Source organism: Myotis nattereri (assembly GCF_964212035.1).
Source record: "Myotis nattereri genome assembly, chromosome: 11".
Lineage (NCBI taxonomy): Eukaryota > Metazoa > Chordata > Mammalia > Chiroptera > Vespertilionidae > Myotis > Myotis nattereri.
The window spans coordinates 77,565,054-77,584,216 of record NC_138086.1 but is presented as its reverse complement, the minus strand read 5'-3'; the positions used below and the strand labels follow the sequence as shown (position 1 = coordinate 77,584,216).

Sequence of the window (19,163 nt, the reverse complement as noted above, 5' to 3'; positions counted from 1 at the left end):
TTTCCTGGCATCCGAGTCACCTCGGTTCTGCTCAGCCCGGCGTCCTCTGCCTGCTCCATGGCCCTTGAAGCTCTGCTGGGGCAGGACCATGTATTTATCTTTGCACCATCCAGCGTTTCACATAGGACATGATAAGCAATCCGTCTCTATTCACTCTGTGCTGGTGAATTACTGTGAAAGCAGTGTTTCATGAACTAGAAAGCGCTTTAGAAATATAAAGTACTTTAACATAATTATCCAGTAGAGAGAGACACAGCTCCTGTCTTGGAATTTAACATCTTGGCGGTATTATATCATCTTAGGACATACTGATTGCTTGGGCTTTACAAGATGTTTATAAGCTGATTTCAAACAAATAAAAATGTTCTCCTTCGTCCTGGAAACTGAGCTTCCAAAGGAAATCCTGCTCTGAAAGACCAGCTCGGACTGTCCCCTTTGGGGTCCACAGCTGAGTGAGAGGGTTCTCTCCGGGCGCCTGTGGTCACACCTGGAGCCACCGCGGGCCTCCTGTGTGTTTCTCTGTCTGCACCTTCCACGTGGCTGCTGCTACCCACTGGGAGCAGGTTTCTCACTTCGCTAGCTTCTTTCCTTCCCTGTTTCCACTTTCCAGGAACTGAGCTGAAAAGGACATTAGCAAATTTGTGTGAGTGGCTGCTCTGGAGTGAATAGGCATGGGCTGAAAATGAGCATTTCTCAGGCATGGCCAAGTGCCTGCCAGGGAAGTGTGTTCTTGAGTCAGGGGAGTGTGGGAATTTCTACTCTAAGGGGGAGAAAGATCACCTTTGCAGCTTGTACACTGGTCAGCTCGCATTAAGAAAACTTGAGTGGGGGAGAGATTAACCAGTGAACTTCTACGCATATGAGCATAGCCCATGGACAGACAGCGCTGCGGAGAGGCCTGGGAGGGGGTGGGAGTGAGGTGGAGGGGGCCCGGGGGGGGGGGGAGGGGGGGAATGGGGCATCTGTAATACTTTCAGCAATAAAGATGCATTAAAAAAAAGAAAAATGTGGCAGTAAATAAGTACCTAAAAAAAATTGAAAAGGAAAGAGAAAAGCCTTTCTTTGTAATAATAAAAGCAATTCTTTAGGTGTTAGTGGCTTGAAGTGAACAATAGAGACACTGATCTGAGGAAAAGTTGCTTTTGGCAAAGGAGCATGTCATATTACCTGGATGGTGGGAACTCCTTACACCCACAGCTCTTCCCCAGGTGAAGAGTATTTTGTGTGTCTCTCTGAAGATTGCCGTGGGCTCTCGTAGTGACATGGATGAGCTGTGACTGCCTTAAAGGGCCCTTGGTTCCTTTTCACACACCGCAGAGCTGGGCCAGTGCTAGGTTCCTGCCAGCTCTGGCACGCAGGACTTTTACAAGCATCTTTTAATCAGGGTTTCCTTTCTTTAGTCACTTATTTTTTTGCTTCAAACCTAATGTATTATTCTTTGGAGATGCAGTGCATATGGTTGAATACTTCAGACCATGATTCTTAGTAGCAAATAACTTCCCCCCCAATGTAAGCATAGAGTCTACCAATGACATTGCATAAGGAGACAACAGAAGACTGACTCATTTGAGTCTACTTTAGTAAGATGGAGGCGGGGTTCTGGGGTAAGTTTATATTCTAAAAGCTTTATAGCATCTATTTATGTCATGTATCTCAATATAGAATTAAACATGAAGCTATTACTGTCCATTTAATCTTTTGATTTATTATGATATACACACAGACACACACACACACACACACACGCCCATGGTGTTAATAAATGATGTTGCCAAGTCAGCATGAGGCAGTGCTCTTATTTTTGTCCCCCATCCCCCACCGGTGCTGGCCTCTGGACAGCTGCCCCCTCCCCAGTGGAGCCCTAGCCGATGACGACTGTCTGAATACTTCACATTGTTCACAAGAGGCCCGCCCCCAAGGGTCTCCATCCACTGACCCGCAGCCTGTTCTCAGATACCGCCTTCTCTCCGAGGCTTTCCCCGACCATCCCCTCGCCTCCCTCCCATTTTGACCTTTTTCCCGATACTGACAGACACTGGATATTCTTATGGAGCCAGGATGGAAAAGGAACGAACCCTTTCTGCTTTTATTTTCTGGACCTCAGAAATGACCTCGTTGTGTCACCCCTTCTTCCCCTTCCAGATAACCAAGCTGAAAATAGACAGCAACCCCTTCGCCAAAGGATTTCGGGACTCCTCCAGGCTCACTGACATCGAGAGGTAATGAGAATTTTCTGTTTACTTTCTTTGTCCAGATAAGATAAAGAGGAGAGCGAGTCCGTCCGGGCACACTCCTTTCAACGCCAGAGAGCCATGACCTCCCTGGACACACTCTCCCCGTCTCTGCCCCCTTCCCCCACAGCCATGAGCCTGTAGAGACGGGCGTGTTTCAGCTGTGACAGCTGCGCAGCCGCATCTAGTCTGTGCTCAGCTCCTCCGTGAAGTGGTTCCTATGGTCGGGACATTCTTCAGCTGTAAAAACAGGGCGTTGTTATCAAAGTCCCAGTCCTCTGGGTGCCGTTAAGCTCCTCGCCTCAAGGGGCATCTGCGGAGAAATGGAATCTTGATACCTCTGAACAGGGTGTGTGTTTGCTAACACCACGAGTACAGGGTAGTTTGGGATTTTGAAAAAAGGGAGATGCCATTTAATTCAAGGCACATCTTTCACCCAGAGCTTAGACTGCTGCTATTTCATAGGAGAGCTGTCAGATCTCAGGACCTTTAAGACGACAGGTGACAATCATGTGCCTGGAACTCACCCCGCTTGTACCTTAATTCAAATGGTTCGCACAGTGAGACCGTCTACGTGATCAGTAATGACTACGCTGAGATCCATGGTTTGCTCATCAGGAATGTCCAAAAAAAAGGGTTTTTCAGAGAGAAGATTCTTTAACCTGGTTGTTTATATCTCTTATACTATGTAACTTTCTGTACTGTGTGTGTGTGTGTGTGTGTGTGTGTGTGAACACTTAAGTTCTACTCTGAACAAATTTTAGTTATGCAATAGTGTCATCAACTCTAATCTCCGTGTTATACTTGAGACATCAGACCCTCCTCATCTCCGGTGCTTGTTCTTTTATGTGGCCTGAAGTCTGTATTGACAGGTGGGGTACCCTCTGTTTTATTTTATCTCCAAATCTTGGTGTGATTTTCCTGCCAACTGCTACACTTTGCCACACTCTTCATTATCTACCAGGTGGTCACATCTTCTGACCTTCGCACCCCTTCCTAACCTGTGTTGGCAACTCAAATCAAAGGATAATTACATGTTTTAGCAACACCTGTCTGATCCTTCGCTCAGCCTTCCAAATGGCAGGTCATAGAAGGGTGGTTTTAATTTGGGGGAGCAGACATGGAGGCTTAGTGGGGAGGCAGAGAAGCCAGTAGGAGAGGCTTGAAAGTGGGCAGCAACCGTGGGATTTGAGTAGGAAAAAAGATCCATTAGTTCAGTGGTTCTCAACCTCCTAATGCCGCGACCCTTTAATACAGTTCCTCATGTTGTGGTGACCCCCAACCATAAAATTATTTTCCTTGCTACTTCATAACTGTAATTTTGCTACTGTTATGAATCGTCATGTAAATATCTGATATGCAGGATGTATTTAGGCAACCCCTGTGAAAGGGTCGTTCGACCCCCAAAGGGGTCGCGACCCACAGGTTGAGAACCGCTGCATTAGTTGGGGAGTTGAGATCGGAGAAAGAAGCTGGAGCTTGTGGTGGAAGATCCACTGCGAAAGCAGAAAGGGCCGTGGGCGACCGTGCGGTTAGTTGGGACATAGGCGGGACTTAGGCCTTGAGACCCACCTCAGTGAGAGTGTGGTCGCAGCAGAGTGGGTAACCAGTGAGTCCGTGGACAAGGGCTACTCAGGAGGCACGACCCTTTGGATCTATTTCTGGAGGGCCAGAGGCACCGGTTCAGGCTGGGATTCTGCAGGTGCCGTTGTAATCAGTGAACCTTCCTCAGGGTCAGTCTGGGGTCAAGCAAGAATGAGGACGGTGGCTCAGGGGGGGCGGTAGTGATGTGTTTTCACAGCGTAGGCCGTACCGTCTGTCTCAGAGCAAGGGCGACCATGGTGAAGTGGGAGACAGAGTCATGGGTGAGAGTCCCCGCTCTGCCTCTGACTGCCCGAGGGGTCCCGGAGAAGTCACCTGACTCTGAGTCTGTGTCCTCATCTAAAAAACAGAGAAAGCCACCCTGCGGCTCCACAGGTTTCTCCTGAGAAACAAGGAAAGTGACGTTTGTGAAGGCAGCTTAGAAATGCAGGTTTCTTCTCTTACTAGATGAGCACGGTTCTTGCCCATCCAAGTCTCCTTCCAATGGTCTTAATAACTGCTCTTGGAGTAAGCATAGCCCCTCGGCCGCACACGTGCTCATGAGATGGGAGTGTCCAGACCGCCTGCCCTTTAGAACGGCAGACCGGCTGCTGCCTGCAACACGCTTTCCGCGTCCTGAAGCAGCATCCTGACTGCAGGGCGCCCAGTAAGTAGCTCTCGGTGGTCTGAAGGCGGTGAGAGCAGCGGGAGTGACTTAGCTGGAAATGTGCAAGAGAACCCAAGTTGTGTGAAATCGGCCAAGGTTTTGGATTTCATTTCCAAGTATTTTAAGTCTGAATTTTCCCTAAACAGCCTTTGGGGATGGGACAAATCAGATCAATTGATCTTTAGAGACCTAAAGGAATTAAATTAGTCTGGAGTCAGTTACTGCACTCAACCACCTAGTAATTGAATTGCTCCTTGTAACTGATTGAAAACAGCCCCATCTGTAACAGCTCAGGGAACTTTTCTCTAGGAGGGATCTGAGAGAAAAATACACTTTTTTATGACACGATGACAGAATTGGCACTTTTCTAACCTAATTGAATATGATGTTGGGAGTATGTGACCTCAATGATTTCCAGTTTCCTGTCCCAGATTTACAACTGCCGTGGGACACCCCAACAAAAACGCCTGTGCGGGTGTTTCCCTTACGCCTCCAGGCTCATCGTTTTGAGCTTCAGTCCCTCTACAACTGCATGAGCTTTTGGGGTGCTCTCAAGCAGCGGCCGCCAACCTTTCGGACCTCACAGACCACCGATTGGCGACCGCTGCTCTAAAAGGCGTTGGGTTTTCTTCATCTTACTCGACGAGGTTCAGTTCGGATACTGAATGTCTCACATACTTCACGTGTCGCCTTACTCTCAGGGACAGCACCTCCCTCATCTGTAAAAAGAAATCCGCCTTGTTCGCCAGAGTAGAAAGTATTTTCATTAGGTGCTTTGCACAAATACCTACAATGGACAGCTAAGAAGCAAACCAAACACCCAAAGAGAATTCTTAAAATAATGTAATTGACAGTTATTTTACTTAAGGGAAAGAAGTATCTGATGATCCCATAAAATAAATAACCTATAGACATTCTGTTGGCATTTTCTTTTTTCTTTTCTTTTTTTTTTTTTTTGGCGGAGGGAAGGGGGAAAGGACACTTCTGTGCTAAGAGTGTTTTGTTTTGTTTTTGGCGGGGGGAGGGGGGCGGGGGGGTGTGGACTTGCTTTTGAAAATAGAATTTTTCATTAGAAATCTGCCCAGTTTAGTCTGTAAAAAGCTATTGATTCCTATATGTCTTTGGCATCCTGCCATTTTACTCAACTTAAAAATACTAGTTTTAATAATTTTTCCTTTTAGTCTGTTGAGTTTTCCAGTTAGATTGCTATATCATTTATAAAAATGATAATTTTATATTTTTCTTTCTAATAAGTATACTTTTTAAAATGTCTTTTTCTTGTTTTATTGCACTGACTAAAATTTCCAGGACACTATTGAAAAGTAATGATAATAGCATTTTTTCTTGTTTTTGACTTATTTAGTCATGCCTCTAGTGTTTTCTCATAATATATGATTTTCATTGGTTTCAGATGGGTATCTTTATATTGAGGTAATGCCCTACTGTGCCTAAATTAAGACTTTTATGTTATCTTGAATGTTACTTGGAGTTATATTAAATGCTCTTTTAATATCTAATGAGACTATTTTAATTACTTTTGCACTTTTAAATAACAGTATAATTAATTATAGTTATATTGTCTATGTTGAGCCATTCTTATATTCCTAGAATAAATCCTATCTGGATTGTATCTCTTTTTCTTATAGTACATTTCTAGCTTTAATCTACTGATTTTGTTAAGACTTTTTATGTCAGTCTTCATAACAGATTTGACTTTGTTTCTTCTTGCCTTCTCTGTTAGATTTTGGTATCTGGTTTCTGCTAATCTGTTCAGATGAGCTGACATACATTTTCCTTCTTTTTGTTGTCTGGACTAGTTTAAATAGCAAAGATGTGATCCTTTACCTGAAGGTTTTACAATCTTGCTCATAAATTCATCTGGGTGCAGTATTTTGGCGAATACTTCTTTACTTTCTTATTTTATCCCACAGTTTATCAAATATATATTTAACTTCTATCCCACTTAATGCTTTTTGCCTTAATTCTACTTTGTCTAAATCTTATATTGCTATATTTACAAAATGTTTGCTTTCTTTTACTTGCTTTTTAATTTTTTGAAATTTTGTGTCACTACTTCCTTCTCTTTTGCATCATCAAATATCCTGATGTTTCTTTCATTAAGGAAAAACAACTTTCTCTTGATCCCACTTGATCCAGCTTTTGCTCCTTCTTACAGTAAAGCTCCTTAAAAAGAGTTGTGTGTGTTCTCTTCTCCAATCCCTCTCTTCCCTTTATCTCTTCTACCTTGCCGTTTAGACTTCCATCCCCATAACGCCCCCAGTCCACCCTTGTCCAGGTCACCATGGCCTCCCCATTGCTAAATCCAGTGGTCAGTTCTCGGTCCTCATGTTACTTGACCTATCAGCTAAGTCTGACACAGTTGTCCATTTTCTCCCTCTTTTCTTTTGGCTCCCAAGACCGCCCCACTCTACTGGTTTTTATTCTACCTCATTGGCTGTCTTTCTCTCTCCCCCTGGTTAGCTCTTCCTCTTGTCCTCCACCTGTTTACAGTGATGTGTGCCAGGCCTCCGTCCTTGGACCACTTCCCTTCCCAGTCTGCTGCTCCTCTTGGCGATCTGACCCAGTTTCATGACTTTAAATACCACTCTATGCTGACTACTGTTAAGTTTGCATTCTGGTTCTGGTCTCAGTAGCGTTAAAGATCTGACTGGCTGTCTCTTTTACTCTCCCCCCTCCCCGTACAAGGACCTCAAATCGCACACATTCTAAAACAGATGCATCTCTCGTCTTCATACCTCTCCTCCCTGCGCCTCCCATCTCAGCTGCTGACAGCTGCACCCTTCCCGTTGCTCGGGCCAAACACTGGGAGGAATCGGGGCTCCTCTATCCTCTCACTGCCCACATCCAAACTGTCAGCTAATCCTTCAGACTAGACCCAGAGGAGTCCAGCTCCTTCTCACCATCTCCCTTGCTACCGCCGCACTCACCCAGGACACTCATCTCATTCCTAGAGTATTACATTAATTTCTAATTGACCTTTCTGCCTCCACTCTTTCTGCCCTTCAGTCCATTTTCAGTACACCAATCAGAATGATCTTGCCAAAGAAAGAAAGTTGGACCACATCACTCTTGCTCAGAACTTTCTCTTTTGTTAGAAAAGATAAGAATTGGCAACACATGGAAATAAATGTGGATATATATCATATCTGAGTTGAAATGTCATTGTTAGAGATAACAATTTTAGCTTCTATTAGACCAGAGAATGTGAAAACTTATCTGATATTCTCAAGAACAATAACACACTTAATTTCAAAATTCCCACTGGATTTCTTGTAGCCTTGATGGTTGTGTTCATGGGCTCAGATAAAACAAAAAAAATATGAACTGAAAATATGAGAATATGATTTTCCATAAATAAAAAATAATTTAAGTGCAGTGTAGATTTTTTTCCCATTGGTGTTTACAATATAATCAAGCCCTTTGAATTGAAAACCCAAGTCATTATTGGGCTCAGAAAAATTTCCTCTTTTCTTCCCTTCTCCTCCTTCTCCTCCAGGCTTCTAATTAGTCCTCTCTGTTCAGAACTTATAAAACTCCTATTATACATATGTTATATCTCCTAACTCTATTCTCTATTTCTCTTATTTATTGTTTAACATTTTTCGTCTCTTACTTTTTACAGATATTGGGAGAATTTCTTATGAGTCTTCTAATTGGTTGATTTTGTTTTCTGCAGCATCCAGTATTCGGTTTACCGCCTTTACTGAGTTCTCTTAAAACGTGGTGACTGTTTTTTCCACCATTTCGAACTGTACTTCTACATTTCCAGATGGTGTCCTTTTCATGACTACAGTCCTTGCTTTAACAATACAGCGTCTTCTTAAAGCTGCTCCAAGATCTGCCTTTATCCTCAACCTCAGCTGCTTCGGGGTGGGTTCGGGTGAGGCTGAGGCCTTGTCGTCTCTCCCCCCACCCTGCCCACCCCAGGTAGCTCTCCTTGTCCACAGGTGAATGGCATGCTGACTGATGCTTCCCTCCTTTCTTGCTTGTGGCTCAAATACCTAAATAAGGAGTTGGCACTCTCCCCAATTTCCTGAGCTCCCCTTGCTTTCTCAGTCCTATCTGTGGGGCAGAGAATTAAATGCATAGGCTTATCTCAGCACATTGGTTCAGAATTCATACTCAGACTCTGTACAAAATATGTTTAAAACGCCCTGGCATTGAATAACACTTTCAAACACAGGACATCTGGACACACGCCCAGTGGGAATCAGGCCTTTTTGCTCCGAACTCAACAACACTCTGTTAGTTTAGATGAGGAAGGAAACCTCAGCAGAGTGAGTTGCAAATCTACTATCCTGGGAAACGATAGGAGTCTTATCTACACCCAGCCACGGAGCAGCAAGCGTTTTGGCAGATTTGATAAAGAGGTTCACAGTTTATGGATAATTCTAGGCCTTTCCTCATGACTGAGGTGCAAGAAAGAAAGTGGAGTTTGGTTCTGACTCAGCTCTAGGCGGGCTTGTAGGGTACCTGGGGCCGAAGGTTTTAGGGGTAGCGTGGGGTTGGCGGGCACACCTCTGAGCAGGGAAATGGCTTTGAGTATGGCTTAGTACATCCCTCTCTGTTTGGGACAGCACCCAAGCTAAAATGGTCTTTACATTTTTAACGGCTGAAAAAAATATAAAAACCATTTTAATAGAATTATTCAAAGATAATATGTGACAAGCAACAATAACATGAAATTAAATTGAATTGTCTATAAATAAGTTTTATTGAAGCACAGCTATGGCTTCAGTTTGTATATTGTATGTGGCGGCCTTTGTGCTGCAGAGACAGAGCTGAGTGTATCTGACAGAGACCATGAGGCCTGCAAAGCTTAAAATAGTTCCTGTCCGGCCCTTACGAGAAACTCTGCTGATCCCGGCTCAGAGCTCCCAGGGGCGGTGGGAAGGTTGGCAGCCGGGAAAACGCCTGCCCAGAACTGTGACCTCCTCAGGATGAGTCTTCCTCTTTCCCGGTTAAAAGGAAGGAACGTAGAATTTCATTTCGAGGCCCATGTGGTGATGCTGTTTGACAAAGCGGGCGGATGGGCTCTGTGCCCACACTTCGTCCTGCCTGTCGTCCAGCGATGGTTGAGGCGACTCTGAGGGTCGTTTTAGCAGCTGTAGCCCCAGCCAGAGAGAAATGACAGAACAGGATGGCAGGGGGATGCATCCTTTCTAAAGAGTCTGTAGGTTTCATCGTCGAGGTTATTTTTGTCTGTCGTCTAGTCTCTTATGAGTAATAGAAAAGAGGCTGCCCAGTTTTTCTCGCTGAGGGTGCAAGGAACTTGCAAGGCCTGTAGGGAGCAGTGGAGGAGGCGTTTGGGTAAGTAGGTGTTAGCGAGAGTCCTAAAACATCGTCTATCCAGTGTGTAGGTAAGGACTCAGAAAATACTTTTTTGACTATTTTCCAGATTTGCATTTTAAAATGGCAAAATTATATGATACTTGAAATGCGTAAGAAGCAAGTACTCAAACTTGTAAAATGTGAGCCTCCACCTCTCAGAATCCCCCCTCGGGCCACGCATATGCGCAGGTGCACTTTGACGATAAAATCCAAGTAATAGTCTACTATTACTTTCAATGAAATCTGCTGAAAAAATAACATTCCCAAAGCAACCCCCCTGCATGTTCAGGGCAGCCACTACTCTGAGAGGCAAGCTACTCGGAAGTAAAAGTACGAAAGATAGCAGCTGGGAAAAGCTAGTAACAATGGCCGCTGCCCTTGGGATGGCAGCTGCTCCCTGCGACCCACGGGGTTCCCCAGGAGCCCACATTCTGCAGCAGGAGCCACAGCGGGGAGGGGACAGAGGGTGTCTGCATCACCTCCATCACCTCCACTGGGAGGGTCGGGCCTTGGAAATCCATGTCGCTCAGAATGAAGAGGCAGAAAGCAAGGAGTTTAAAATTGAATTTTCTCTCTAGGATTAATGAGCGACATATAATATCCCAGTTGTGGCTAAATAAAAATAACTTCAATTGCTGGTATACAGTTTATTCTTCCTTAAACACAGACTAAAACATAAGGAGAATATTTTAAATTTTATTTGGGGCATCCTAGAGTGTGCCCTAACATACCGTGTTTAAACTTGCGCAGGGAATTGAGCTTTGTAGGAAGCATTATTTCGAGGCTGAAATGATGTGGGGAGCCATCCCGTTGACCTCTGTCATTCTACCAACGAGGCAAGTAGGGCCCAGAGAGTGCAAGCCATTTGCCCAAGTCGCTCAGTTAGCTCCAGGATTTGGAGTTAGAACTCAGGGTTCTTTGCAACCAGTATTGAACTTTTTCAAAATAGCTAGTTAAATTCTTTTACGTTGGTTTCTACGTTTATAGGTTCATAAATCACTAGAGCCATGACGAGTCTCAGAGACCCAGCCCATCAGCTCCCCACACCCTCTCTCTGTAGAAGAAATGAAAGCCCAGCTGCAGAGAACAAGTCTGATCACTTAATTTCTTAGAAAAGAAGCTTTTTCTTTAAAAATCACCCCCAGTGAAGGTAGAGTCAGCATAAGAGGCTGCATGCATCAAGTGAGCTCGATTTTCATTTGGTTGCCGGATTAAAGTCTGCTTTTAAATAAAATCCATTAATCAAATAAATGACCAGAACCACAACAAGGAAGGGATGGTTTTTAGCGGAACTAATTTTTTCTTTCAAATGATAGAAGTACTCACTGCAAAATCCCTTACCTAGCGAAGCCGTGTGTCTGCACTTCAGCTCATTCATCGGCCGCTTCCAGGAGGAAGCGCTTGTTTGTAAAAGTGTCAGACAAACCAGTGTGCCAGGTAGGGGAGCAGTTATGCCCACTTCATGTCACCCGCCCTCCTCCTCCCCTGGCTCGTGTCGGCCTTTCTGTGTCTGAAGGACATTTGTTTCCTGCCTCACAGTCACTGGAGTTGATTTAGAAGTCGAGTGACCCGTGCTTTGCCTGAGACCTTTCTTCTGGTTGTCAGCCGTGAGACTTAGGAAATGACACGTAGCAGCTTTTCTTTTATTCAGTGTAGTTTACTTAAGTTGCTAATGATAAAGTAAAATCAGACTTGCCTATTACTACTGAAAAGAAAAACGAACAGGACTGAGTCAGATAAATGAAAATAAAAGTCTAAAAGCTTTTTCAAAGATTAATTTAGACTTATTTTGTTTTTCCGAAATGGATTGCATAATATATTTCCGTTTTCAAATTAAAATTAATGATTTATAATACATTTCAAATGGTATTAGCTAAAGTTTTCATTTATTAAGTACTTTGTGGAAGCTATAAATATTGATATATCGTCTTCCAGTAATTTATACAATTATCTGCATAAATCTTTAGAAAAATATTGTGACGAGGAGTTATTTATAAAGGCCCAGCAAGGCATGATGCAAACATGAGCAAATTGATGAGCAAGAACAACTTGAAATATTTTGTTTCCTATAAGTTAGATTTGATTTTAATGGATTTGACATTTTCTCCCAGGACACAGTTTTTTCTGGGTCCATATTTAGGAGAGAAAGTTAAAATGTAAATTGAAATAACATTTGCTTTTTATTTAATTTCATCTCTGGCATGTACATATTTAGGCTGGTTTGAATGCAGCCTGGCACTTTGGAGCGACTGGAAGTCTCAGTTTCATCCAAAATGATTATGATTATGTGACCAGCCTTAGGGACACGGGACCTGGATCCTCAATAACAGTTATCATTGAATTTTGTTATCTATAAGCACTTACTGAGCACTGATTACATCCCAGGTACCAAAATACAATCCGTTCATTCATTAATTCTTAATAATAACTCTAGAGCTAGATCATATTAATGCCCCCATTTCACAGATGAGAAAACGGAGGGTTGGAGAAGTGAAGTAATTTGCCCGCAGGCACACAGCTGGCCAGTGGGAGAGCTAGGATTTGAGCTAAGTGGGTTGCAGCAAGCATGCTCCTAGCTGCTGGCTAGGGGGTTCTCCCAGGGGGGCCCCCAGGCCAGCAGCAGGAGCAGCATCGCCTGGAAATGCCCGGATGTCACCATCCCAGGCCTACCTCACACCTAGTGAATCAGAAACTCTAGGGTTGGGCAGACACCTGTTCTGACAAGCCCTCCAGGTAATCCTGATGCACTGTCTTAGTCTGCGTGGGCTGCGAGGACCAAAATGCCATCGCCTGAATGGCTCATACAGACGTCTCTTTCTCACAGTTCTGGAACCCGGGAAATCCCACATCAAGGTGTGGGCAGATTCAGGGTTTGTAGGTTCACACACAGCCATCTTCTCCTGTTTCCTCACCTGGCTGAGAAGAAGGAACCAAACCAAGCCCCCCATCTCTTCTTATGAGACCATTCATCCCATTTACGAGAGCTCTGTCCTCAAGACCTAATGTCTGCAAAGGCCCACCTCCTAATTCCATTGCATTGCAGCAGTTCTCAACCTGTGGGTCGCGACCATCGGAAAACACATATAGCATATCGGATATTTACATTATGATTCATAACAGTAGCAACATTACAGTTATGAAGTAGCAGCGAAAATAATGTTATGATTGGGGGTCACCACCACATGAGGAACTGTATTAAAGGGTCGTGGCATTAGGAAGGCTGAGAACCACTGCAGGGATTAGGATTTCAGCACCGAGTCTTGGAGGGGACACAGACATTCAGTCCATAACACTGAAGTGTGGGAACCAGTGCCTGATAGAGAAAGCGCTGTTCTCTGCTGGTCCAGAGGCCCGCAGGGTAGCAGCAGACACTCATGCAAACACGCGACTGTCATCCATCTAGTACGTGCAGCAGAGGAGGACGCGTGAGGTACCTGCTGGTGCAGAGGGGCTGGGGAGGAGAAGGAAGGTCCTGTTCAAGGAGGGATCTGCTCTCCTGTTTCAAAGACAGAGGAAGGGCAGTCCGTTCCAAACGGGCAGAGTCTGTTGGTTCTGCTTATCTAGAGTCTGAGCAGATAGTTGAAATGACTTCCAATGGTTCTGATCATTTTGGCAGGATCAGCATAGGCACTGTAGCTACCCGCTGTCCTGCCCACCTTCTGAACATGACTGTGCCCCTCACATGTTACTCTTGGAACTGATGGCTATGGAGTAGTCAGAAGAAATTTTTAAAAATACCTAAGATATGATGTACTCTTTAAAAAAAGTTCTATTGGTATTTAGAGAGAAAGGAAGGGAGAGGGAGAGAGAGAGAAAAACATTGCTGTGGGAACAGAACATCGATTGACTGCCTCCTGCACGCCTCCTACTGGGGATCGAACCCACAACCTGGGCATGTGTCCTGACCAGGAATGGAACTGGCAACCTTTCAATGCATAGGATGTCACCCAACCAACTGAGCCACACTGGCCAGGGCTGATGTACTCTTTCTGCTAGAGAAGTAACTCAGTCTGAGATATTAGAAAGGCTGACCTTCAATAATCGTACCTGTTCCTTTTACCTGTTAAATCCAAAGTGAGTCTATTAAAACTACCATCTCTAGCTTTGGGACATAAAGCACTGAGCCTTACAAGGCACTCTTACAGCTTGCAGTACCTAAATCACTTAACCCGTTAGGTGAGTCACTGTTACTTTTCAGGAGACAGTATTTTAGAAATCTTCCCTGTTGTTTTCCAGGCTAAACAGATTCTTTGCACTTTTCATTTTGCTGGAAACTGGGGTTAGACAGAAACAGCAAGGGCTGTGGACTCTTCGTAACGTCTTGGAAGAGATGGCCCTGATAGGCACCACTGTTTCCAATCACTTAAAAGGCAGTAACTCAATTAGGCCATCCTTTGTATAAGAACCGCCACTGCTTGCAGCTCCCTCCCCGGCCCGGCACAAGTAAATCACTTCGATAAAATCCCCTTTTCCTCCCTCCTGGAGACGAGAATGAGCAAGGGTACCAGTGGTCTACCAAGGACAAGAGGAATGTAATGTGCCTCTCCTAGAAACGCACCATGTTTCACCAGGCAGTGATGCAGTGTGTTGTTCGGAAAATGATTTTTCGTGTGTGTGTGTCGAGCAGATGCTAAACTGCTTTCAAGCTAAATGCTCGGATTGAGCAGTTGATGTGCCTCAGATAGGAAGAGGAATAGGCTTCAGCGACGCACCATCCATAACGGGCCCACGGATTCCTTCATGACTGTGCAAAGAGAAAATACTGTCTAGGGTATTGGGAGCAGGTTCCTTCCTCGTGTGAAATACCCGCATATATTAGCAGCATGGCACGAGGCGCAGACTAAAAGGACATAGACTTGAATGTCCTGTTAGTAACGGTTGTCATTTCATTAAGGGTTGCTCAGCTCACTTGACTTTTTTCTTAATGACCCAGGTTACCCAAGAAGACAGTCCCTCTCCAACGCTGTAGTGAATTAAGTCCTTGAGTAAGTGATATCCTCTGTGCAGGCTGTGGGGGTTCAACATTACCGGCGTGTGGACATACAAAGATTAAAATACAGGCATCCCCCCAAAAATGTATACACCCTTTAACACCTGACAGCTCAATTTTGAAAATGAAATGAAGCAACGCTGCCTTTAAAATTATTCAGAGTGTGTGTGTACATTTTTGGGGGGACACCCTGTATAGGATAGGTGGCAAATTGATTAATTAGGGTCCATGTCATGCCAAATTATCCTTTCCCTTTGTATATTTATTAGCACACATAACATTATTCCATTTAATATATTTACTGGTACCTCTTACTGAGTGATAAAATATTTGCATTTTAACAAGTCTAACTCAAGGGATTCAACAAGTGTGTTTACGGGATTCTAAGAAGTAGGTTACACTCTTAAACAAGTGATACAGACTCATGGAAGCTTACCATTTTATCTCTTAGGGTAGATACAGTTTTATAAAAGAACCACAGAGACCATTCCAGTCAAGTTCTCTGCTGCCGTCAGCTTCCATTCACCGAGAAAAAAAATCCCCTTACTTGGATCATATGATTCTGAATTAGGATTATTCAGATGGGTAGAATTAAATTGGAGAAAATGTAATCTAAGACAATAAAACATGTTTGCCTGCTTTAGTTATACTTTTATAATCACTAGCATTTACTGAGCACCTCCTACATGCCAGACACTGTTTTGGGCAGCTCAAATGCCGTGTCTCATTCAATCCTCACAGTTACAATTCTTATCGCTAATCCTGCTGCATTTTATTTTTCTGCAGTACTGTTGTCATCATCTGATATGCTACACATTTTTTTTTTTTACTGTCTCTCTCTCCCCTCTAGCCTCCCCCCTCGTTAGGCATGGATTATTGAGTTTTGGTTACAGCTGCCTCCACAGTTCTCACTTGTAAATGCTCTGAGTGTCATCTTTCCCGGAAGGAGGTCTTTTGGCTGAGACACTGGTTTTCCTGACTAGCAAATACCTGTGAGACCCCTCTGCCCCCGGAGTACCCGCCTTTCCGTTTACGTTTACGGGGCATGTTGCTCTCTCCCCCAGGGAGAGCGTGGAGAGCCTCATTCAGAAGCATTCCTACGCTCGCTCCCCCATCCGCACCTACGGAGAAGAGGACGTGCTGGGGGACGAGGTGCAGACGGCACAGACCCGAGGTAAGGTGCTCCAGGGGTGCGGCTGCTGGGAGCCCATGCCCAGTGCCCAAGGGAGAGAGGCAGGTGCGGGGTGAGGCCTGACCTCAGGGTACCCTTGGCCCCAAAGTATTTCAGGAGCTTCTTCAGGAAGGCGCAGCCCCTGAGGGCTTGGCGTTCAGTATTCTGCCCTTGAGTCTTAAGAGATGCTGCTGCCCGAAGGTTTCCTGGGCTTTGGACAAGAATCTCGAGCCTCTGAGTTACTTGTCTGTGACCCAACCAAAGAGCGGGAGGGCCTGCGGGGGAGGAGGTCCCTTAGTCTTTCTGACGCTTGGTTTTATAATCTGAAAATCTGTCCTGCTTAGGCCAGGAATGCCTCGCGAGGATAATGACTGAAACTGGAAGCACTTTGAAAAGAAGATTCTCCCAGTGCAGGGCGTTATGGAGGGGCAGTGGCCCCAGTGGGAGCGGGAGGGGAACTGGAAGTTCCTCTGTTGAAAAGGCCCAGGGAGGAGCCCTCTGCACCTGGGAGAAGAGAGACCAGAGGGTGCCCAGCCCGGGGCACAGGGGTGTTTGCAGGGACAGAGCGTCCTCTGTCATATTTTAATGCCCATCACATAGACAGTGCACACTCCGTCAAAAAATAGGGCATCTCTTAAAACTACACCCAGCCCTAACTGGTTTGGCTCAGTGGTTAGAGCGTTGGCCTATGGACTCAAGGGTCCCAGGTTCGATTCCGGTCAAGGAGAGGCAGCTGATCGATGTTTCTAACTCTCTATCCCTCTCCCTTCACCTTTGTAAAAAAAAAAAAAAAAAAAAAAAATCAATAAGATATTTTAACAACAAAAAAAAAACTACACCCAAACACGTGACTGAAATTATCCGATGGGAAAATTGAATGTCAACTCTCCGTTAGGCATCTGGATGCTGTGATGTAAGAAAGAGTTACTTTGTAAGTTGTCAAATAGCTAATAAAGAACTGGGGAAGCTGGAAAAAAAGGAAAAGGGAAAGGGAATGCTCATGTGGGTTCTCTCAAAGGCTTTGGAAGCCCTGTAGCTCTGGGAGACGCCCCTGCCCCGCCCTCCTTACGGGGAGGCCTCCGAGGCTCCCACAGGTGTCAGCTCCCCGCAGCTGCTTCCAAGGGAATCAGTCCACGGCCTTCAGGTAGAAGCTGGTGTTTTGGCCGCTCTGGCCGTCTGAGGAGTTGTCTTCTTCTGTTTAGGAAATTCTCTGTTCCGTATGTTGTAAGTGATTTTGTTTCTGGAAAGGTAGGTGTGCCTCCTGGTTGACATGTTTGTCTTTTTGAATTCTAGATCTGGGACATATTTCTTAAAGTAAGAAATACGATCCTTACAGATAAATGATACAGGGTGTCCCAAAAATATATACACATACTTTGAATCATTAGTAAGACAGTGATTATTAAAATGTATTACATTTTTAAAATTGCGCTGTCAGCCCTTACAGCGTGCGTCCGTTTTGGGGGGACACCCTGTATAGTTCTCGGTTTGCACCTGACGTCGAGTTTCCAGCCTAACGCGTTGTTCCCCCTTTCAGGGTCAGCCTTTACCACATCCGACAACTTGTCTCTCAGCTCCTGGGTGTCCTCTTCGTCCAGTTTCCCTGGATTTCAGCACCCACAGTCCCTGACTGCTCTGGGCACCAGCACAGCGTCCATAGCAACGCCCATTCCTCACCCCATCCAGGGCTCTCTGCCGCCGTACAGCCGCCTGGGGATGCCTCTGACCCCCTCGGCCCTCGCCAGCTCCATGCAGGGGAGTGGCCCCACCTTCCCCTCCTTCCACATGCCCCGGTACCACCACTACTTCCAGCAGGGCCCCTACGCCGCCATCCAGGGACTGCGCCACTCCTCCGCCGTGATGACGCCTTTCGTATGACTCTTCTGAGAGCAGGAGAACCCCAACCCAGAATGTGCCAGTGGGTATGGAACAGAGGACAGGCTTTGGGGGGTGGGGGGAGGGAGGGTTGGCGTGAGGGATCTCCAAGAGACACGCGATCTATTGAGGAGAGCAGGACTCCCAGCGAAGCCTGAGGGAATGCACCATGGACCAGGATTCATCTGGAGATGTGGGGGGCAAGGTGGGGGGGGGGGCCTCTTGGGTTTGAGAAAGAATCAGTGTCAAGGTCTCAGCCAGCCTAAGTTCTGCAACTGATAGGCTATCCATTTCCCCGGACAGTTGAATCACACAAGACAGATGAATCTTAAAAGTGCATTTTCCTAGTGGTTAAAGGCGCTGCGTCGATGCAGTCACGTGTAAAATCAAAGTGTGTAGGTTCCCTCTCTGCTGCCCACACACAGGTTAAAAGGATCTTCAGTGAGGCCAGCTTCCGGCCGGCATGCAGAACGACCGAGGGGCCGTGCCTCCCTGTAGGAACTGGGCGCGGAGGGAAGCAGTGGCGGTGCTGAGGCCTGTGTGGCTTTGCTTTGTGTCCGCTCGCTGGGGAAGGCGCCGCCATCAGCTGACGCATCCTGTTGTGTGAACAGTTGGCAGCGACTTTGCACTGTTCTCTTTGTGATAACGAAGGGCCGGGGCCTGGCGGGCGCTCTCTCACCATCTTGTCTTCTTGCTTCCTCATTCCTTCCTTGCAAATCCTTGCCATGTAGGTAGGACAGCTCTTTTGTACACAGTTTTGAAGCTAGAGGCTCTGTGTGCGACATTGTCAGGCTGGGGGCTTGTCTTTTACTACTGATTTACTCACTGGGCGTGTTCTCCAGCGGCTCCAGGAGGACACGGAGCCCTGTCCCCTGCAGCGGCAGTGAAGAGCCGGTGGCCCTGTTCCGGAAGGCGCTTCTGTAGGCTCCTTCGTCTGTACTTCAGCTTTGGGAGGCCCTGAGGATGTTAACAGGCACCGGCCCATGTTCTCATGTGTGGTGGGTGGATCTGCTCTGTGGCTGGGTCAGCTGCCACGGCGGACGGAAGGGAATTGCGAGTGGCCGTTCTGAGCGCCTGTGTAGCCGCCAGTGTAGGCATCTAAGCTCACACGGAGTTAGATGTCCACCTAGCGGATCTGTCCTGCTCCTCACTGCTACATCCTGTGACTCCCTTTCCATGTTTCTAGCCTGTCCTATGAAATGACATGTTGCTCAATGACTCCCTGACTGAAACACTGCTTCTGAGTACATCTAAACACGTATCCACTTTATTTCCAGCTCTCGCTGTCTCCTTATC

The 19,163-nt window shown here is 45.8% G+C and overlaps 1 protein-coding gene across 1 annotated transcript in view; it reads left to right on the top strand.

Annotated features, from left to right (window-relative positions):
• Positions 1–17,870, top strand: part of TBX20 (T-box transcription factor 20) — a gene marked incomplete at both ends in the record, with an annotated part of 34,746 nt that extends 16,876 nt beyond the window's left edge. The window contains 3 exons of the mRNA XM_081102757.1: positions 2,143–2,219; positions 15,886–15,995; positions 17,530–17,870. Of these exons, the coding sequence (XP_080958883.1) occupies positions 2,143–2,219; positions 15,886–15,995; positions 17,530–17,870 (528 nt within the window). The remainder of the gene's footprint in view (positions 1–2,142; positions 2,220–15,885; positions 15,996–17,529) is intronic.
• Between the last annotated feature and the right edge of the window lie 1,293 nt (positions 17,871–19,163).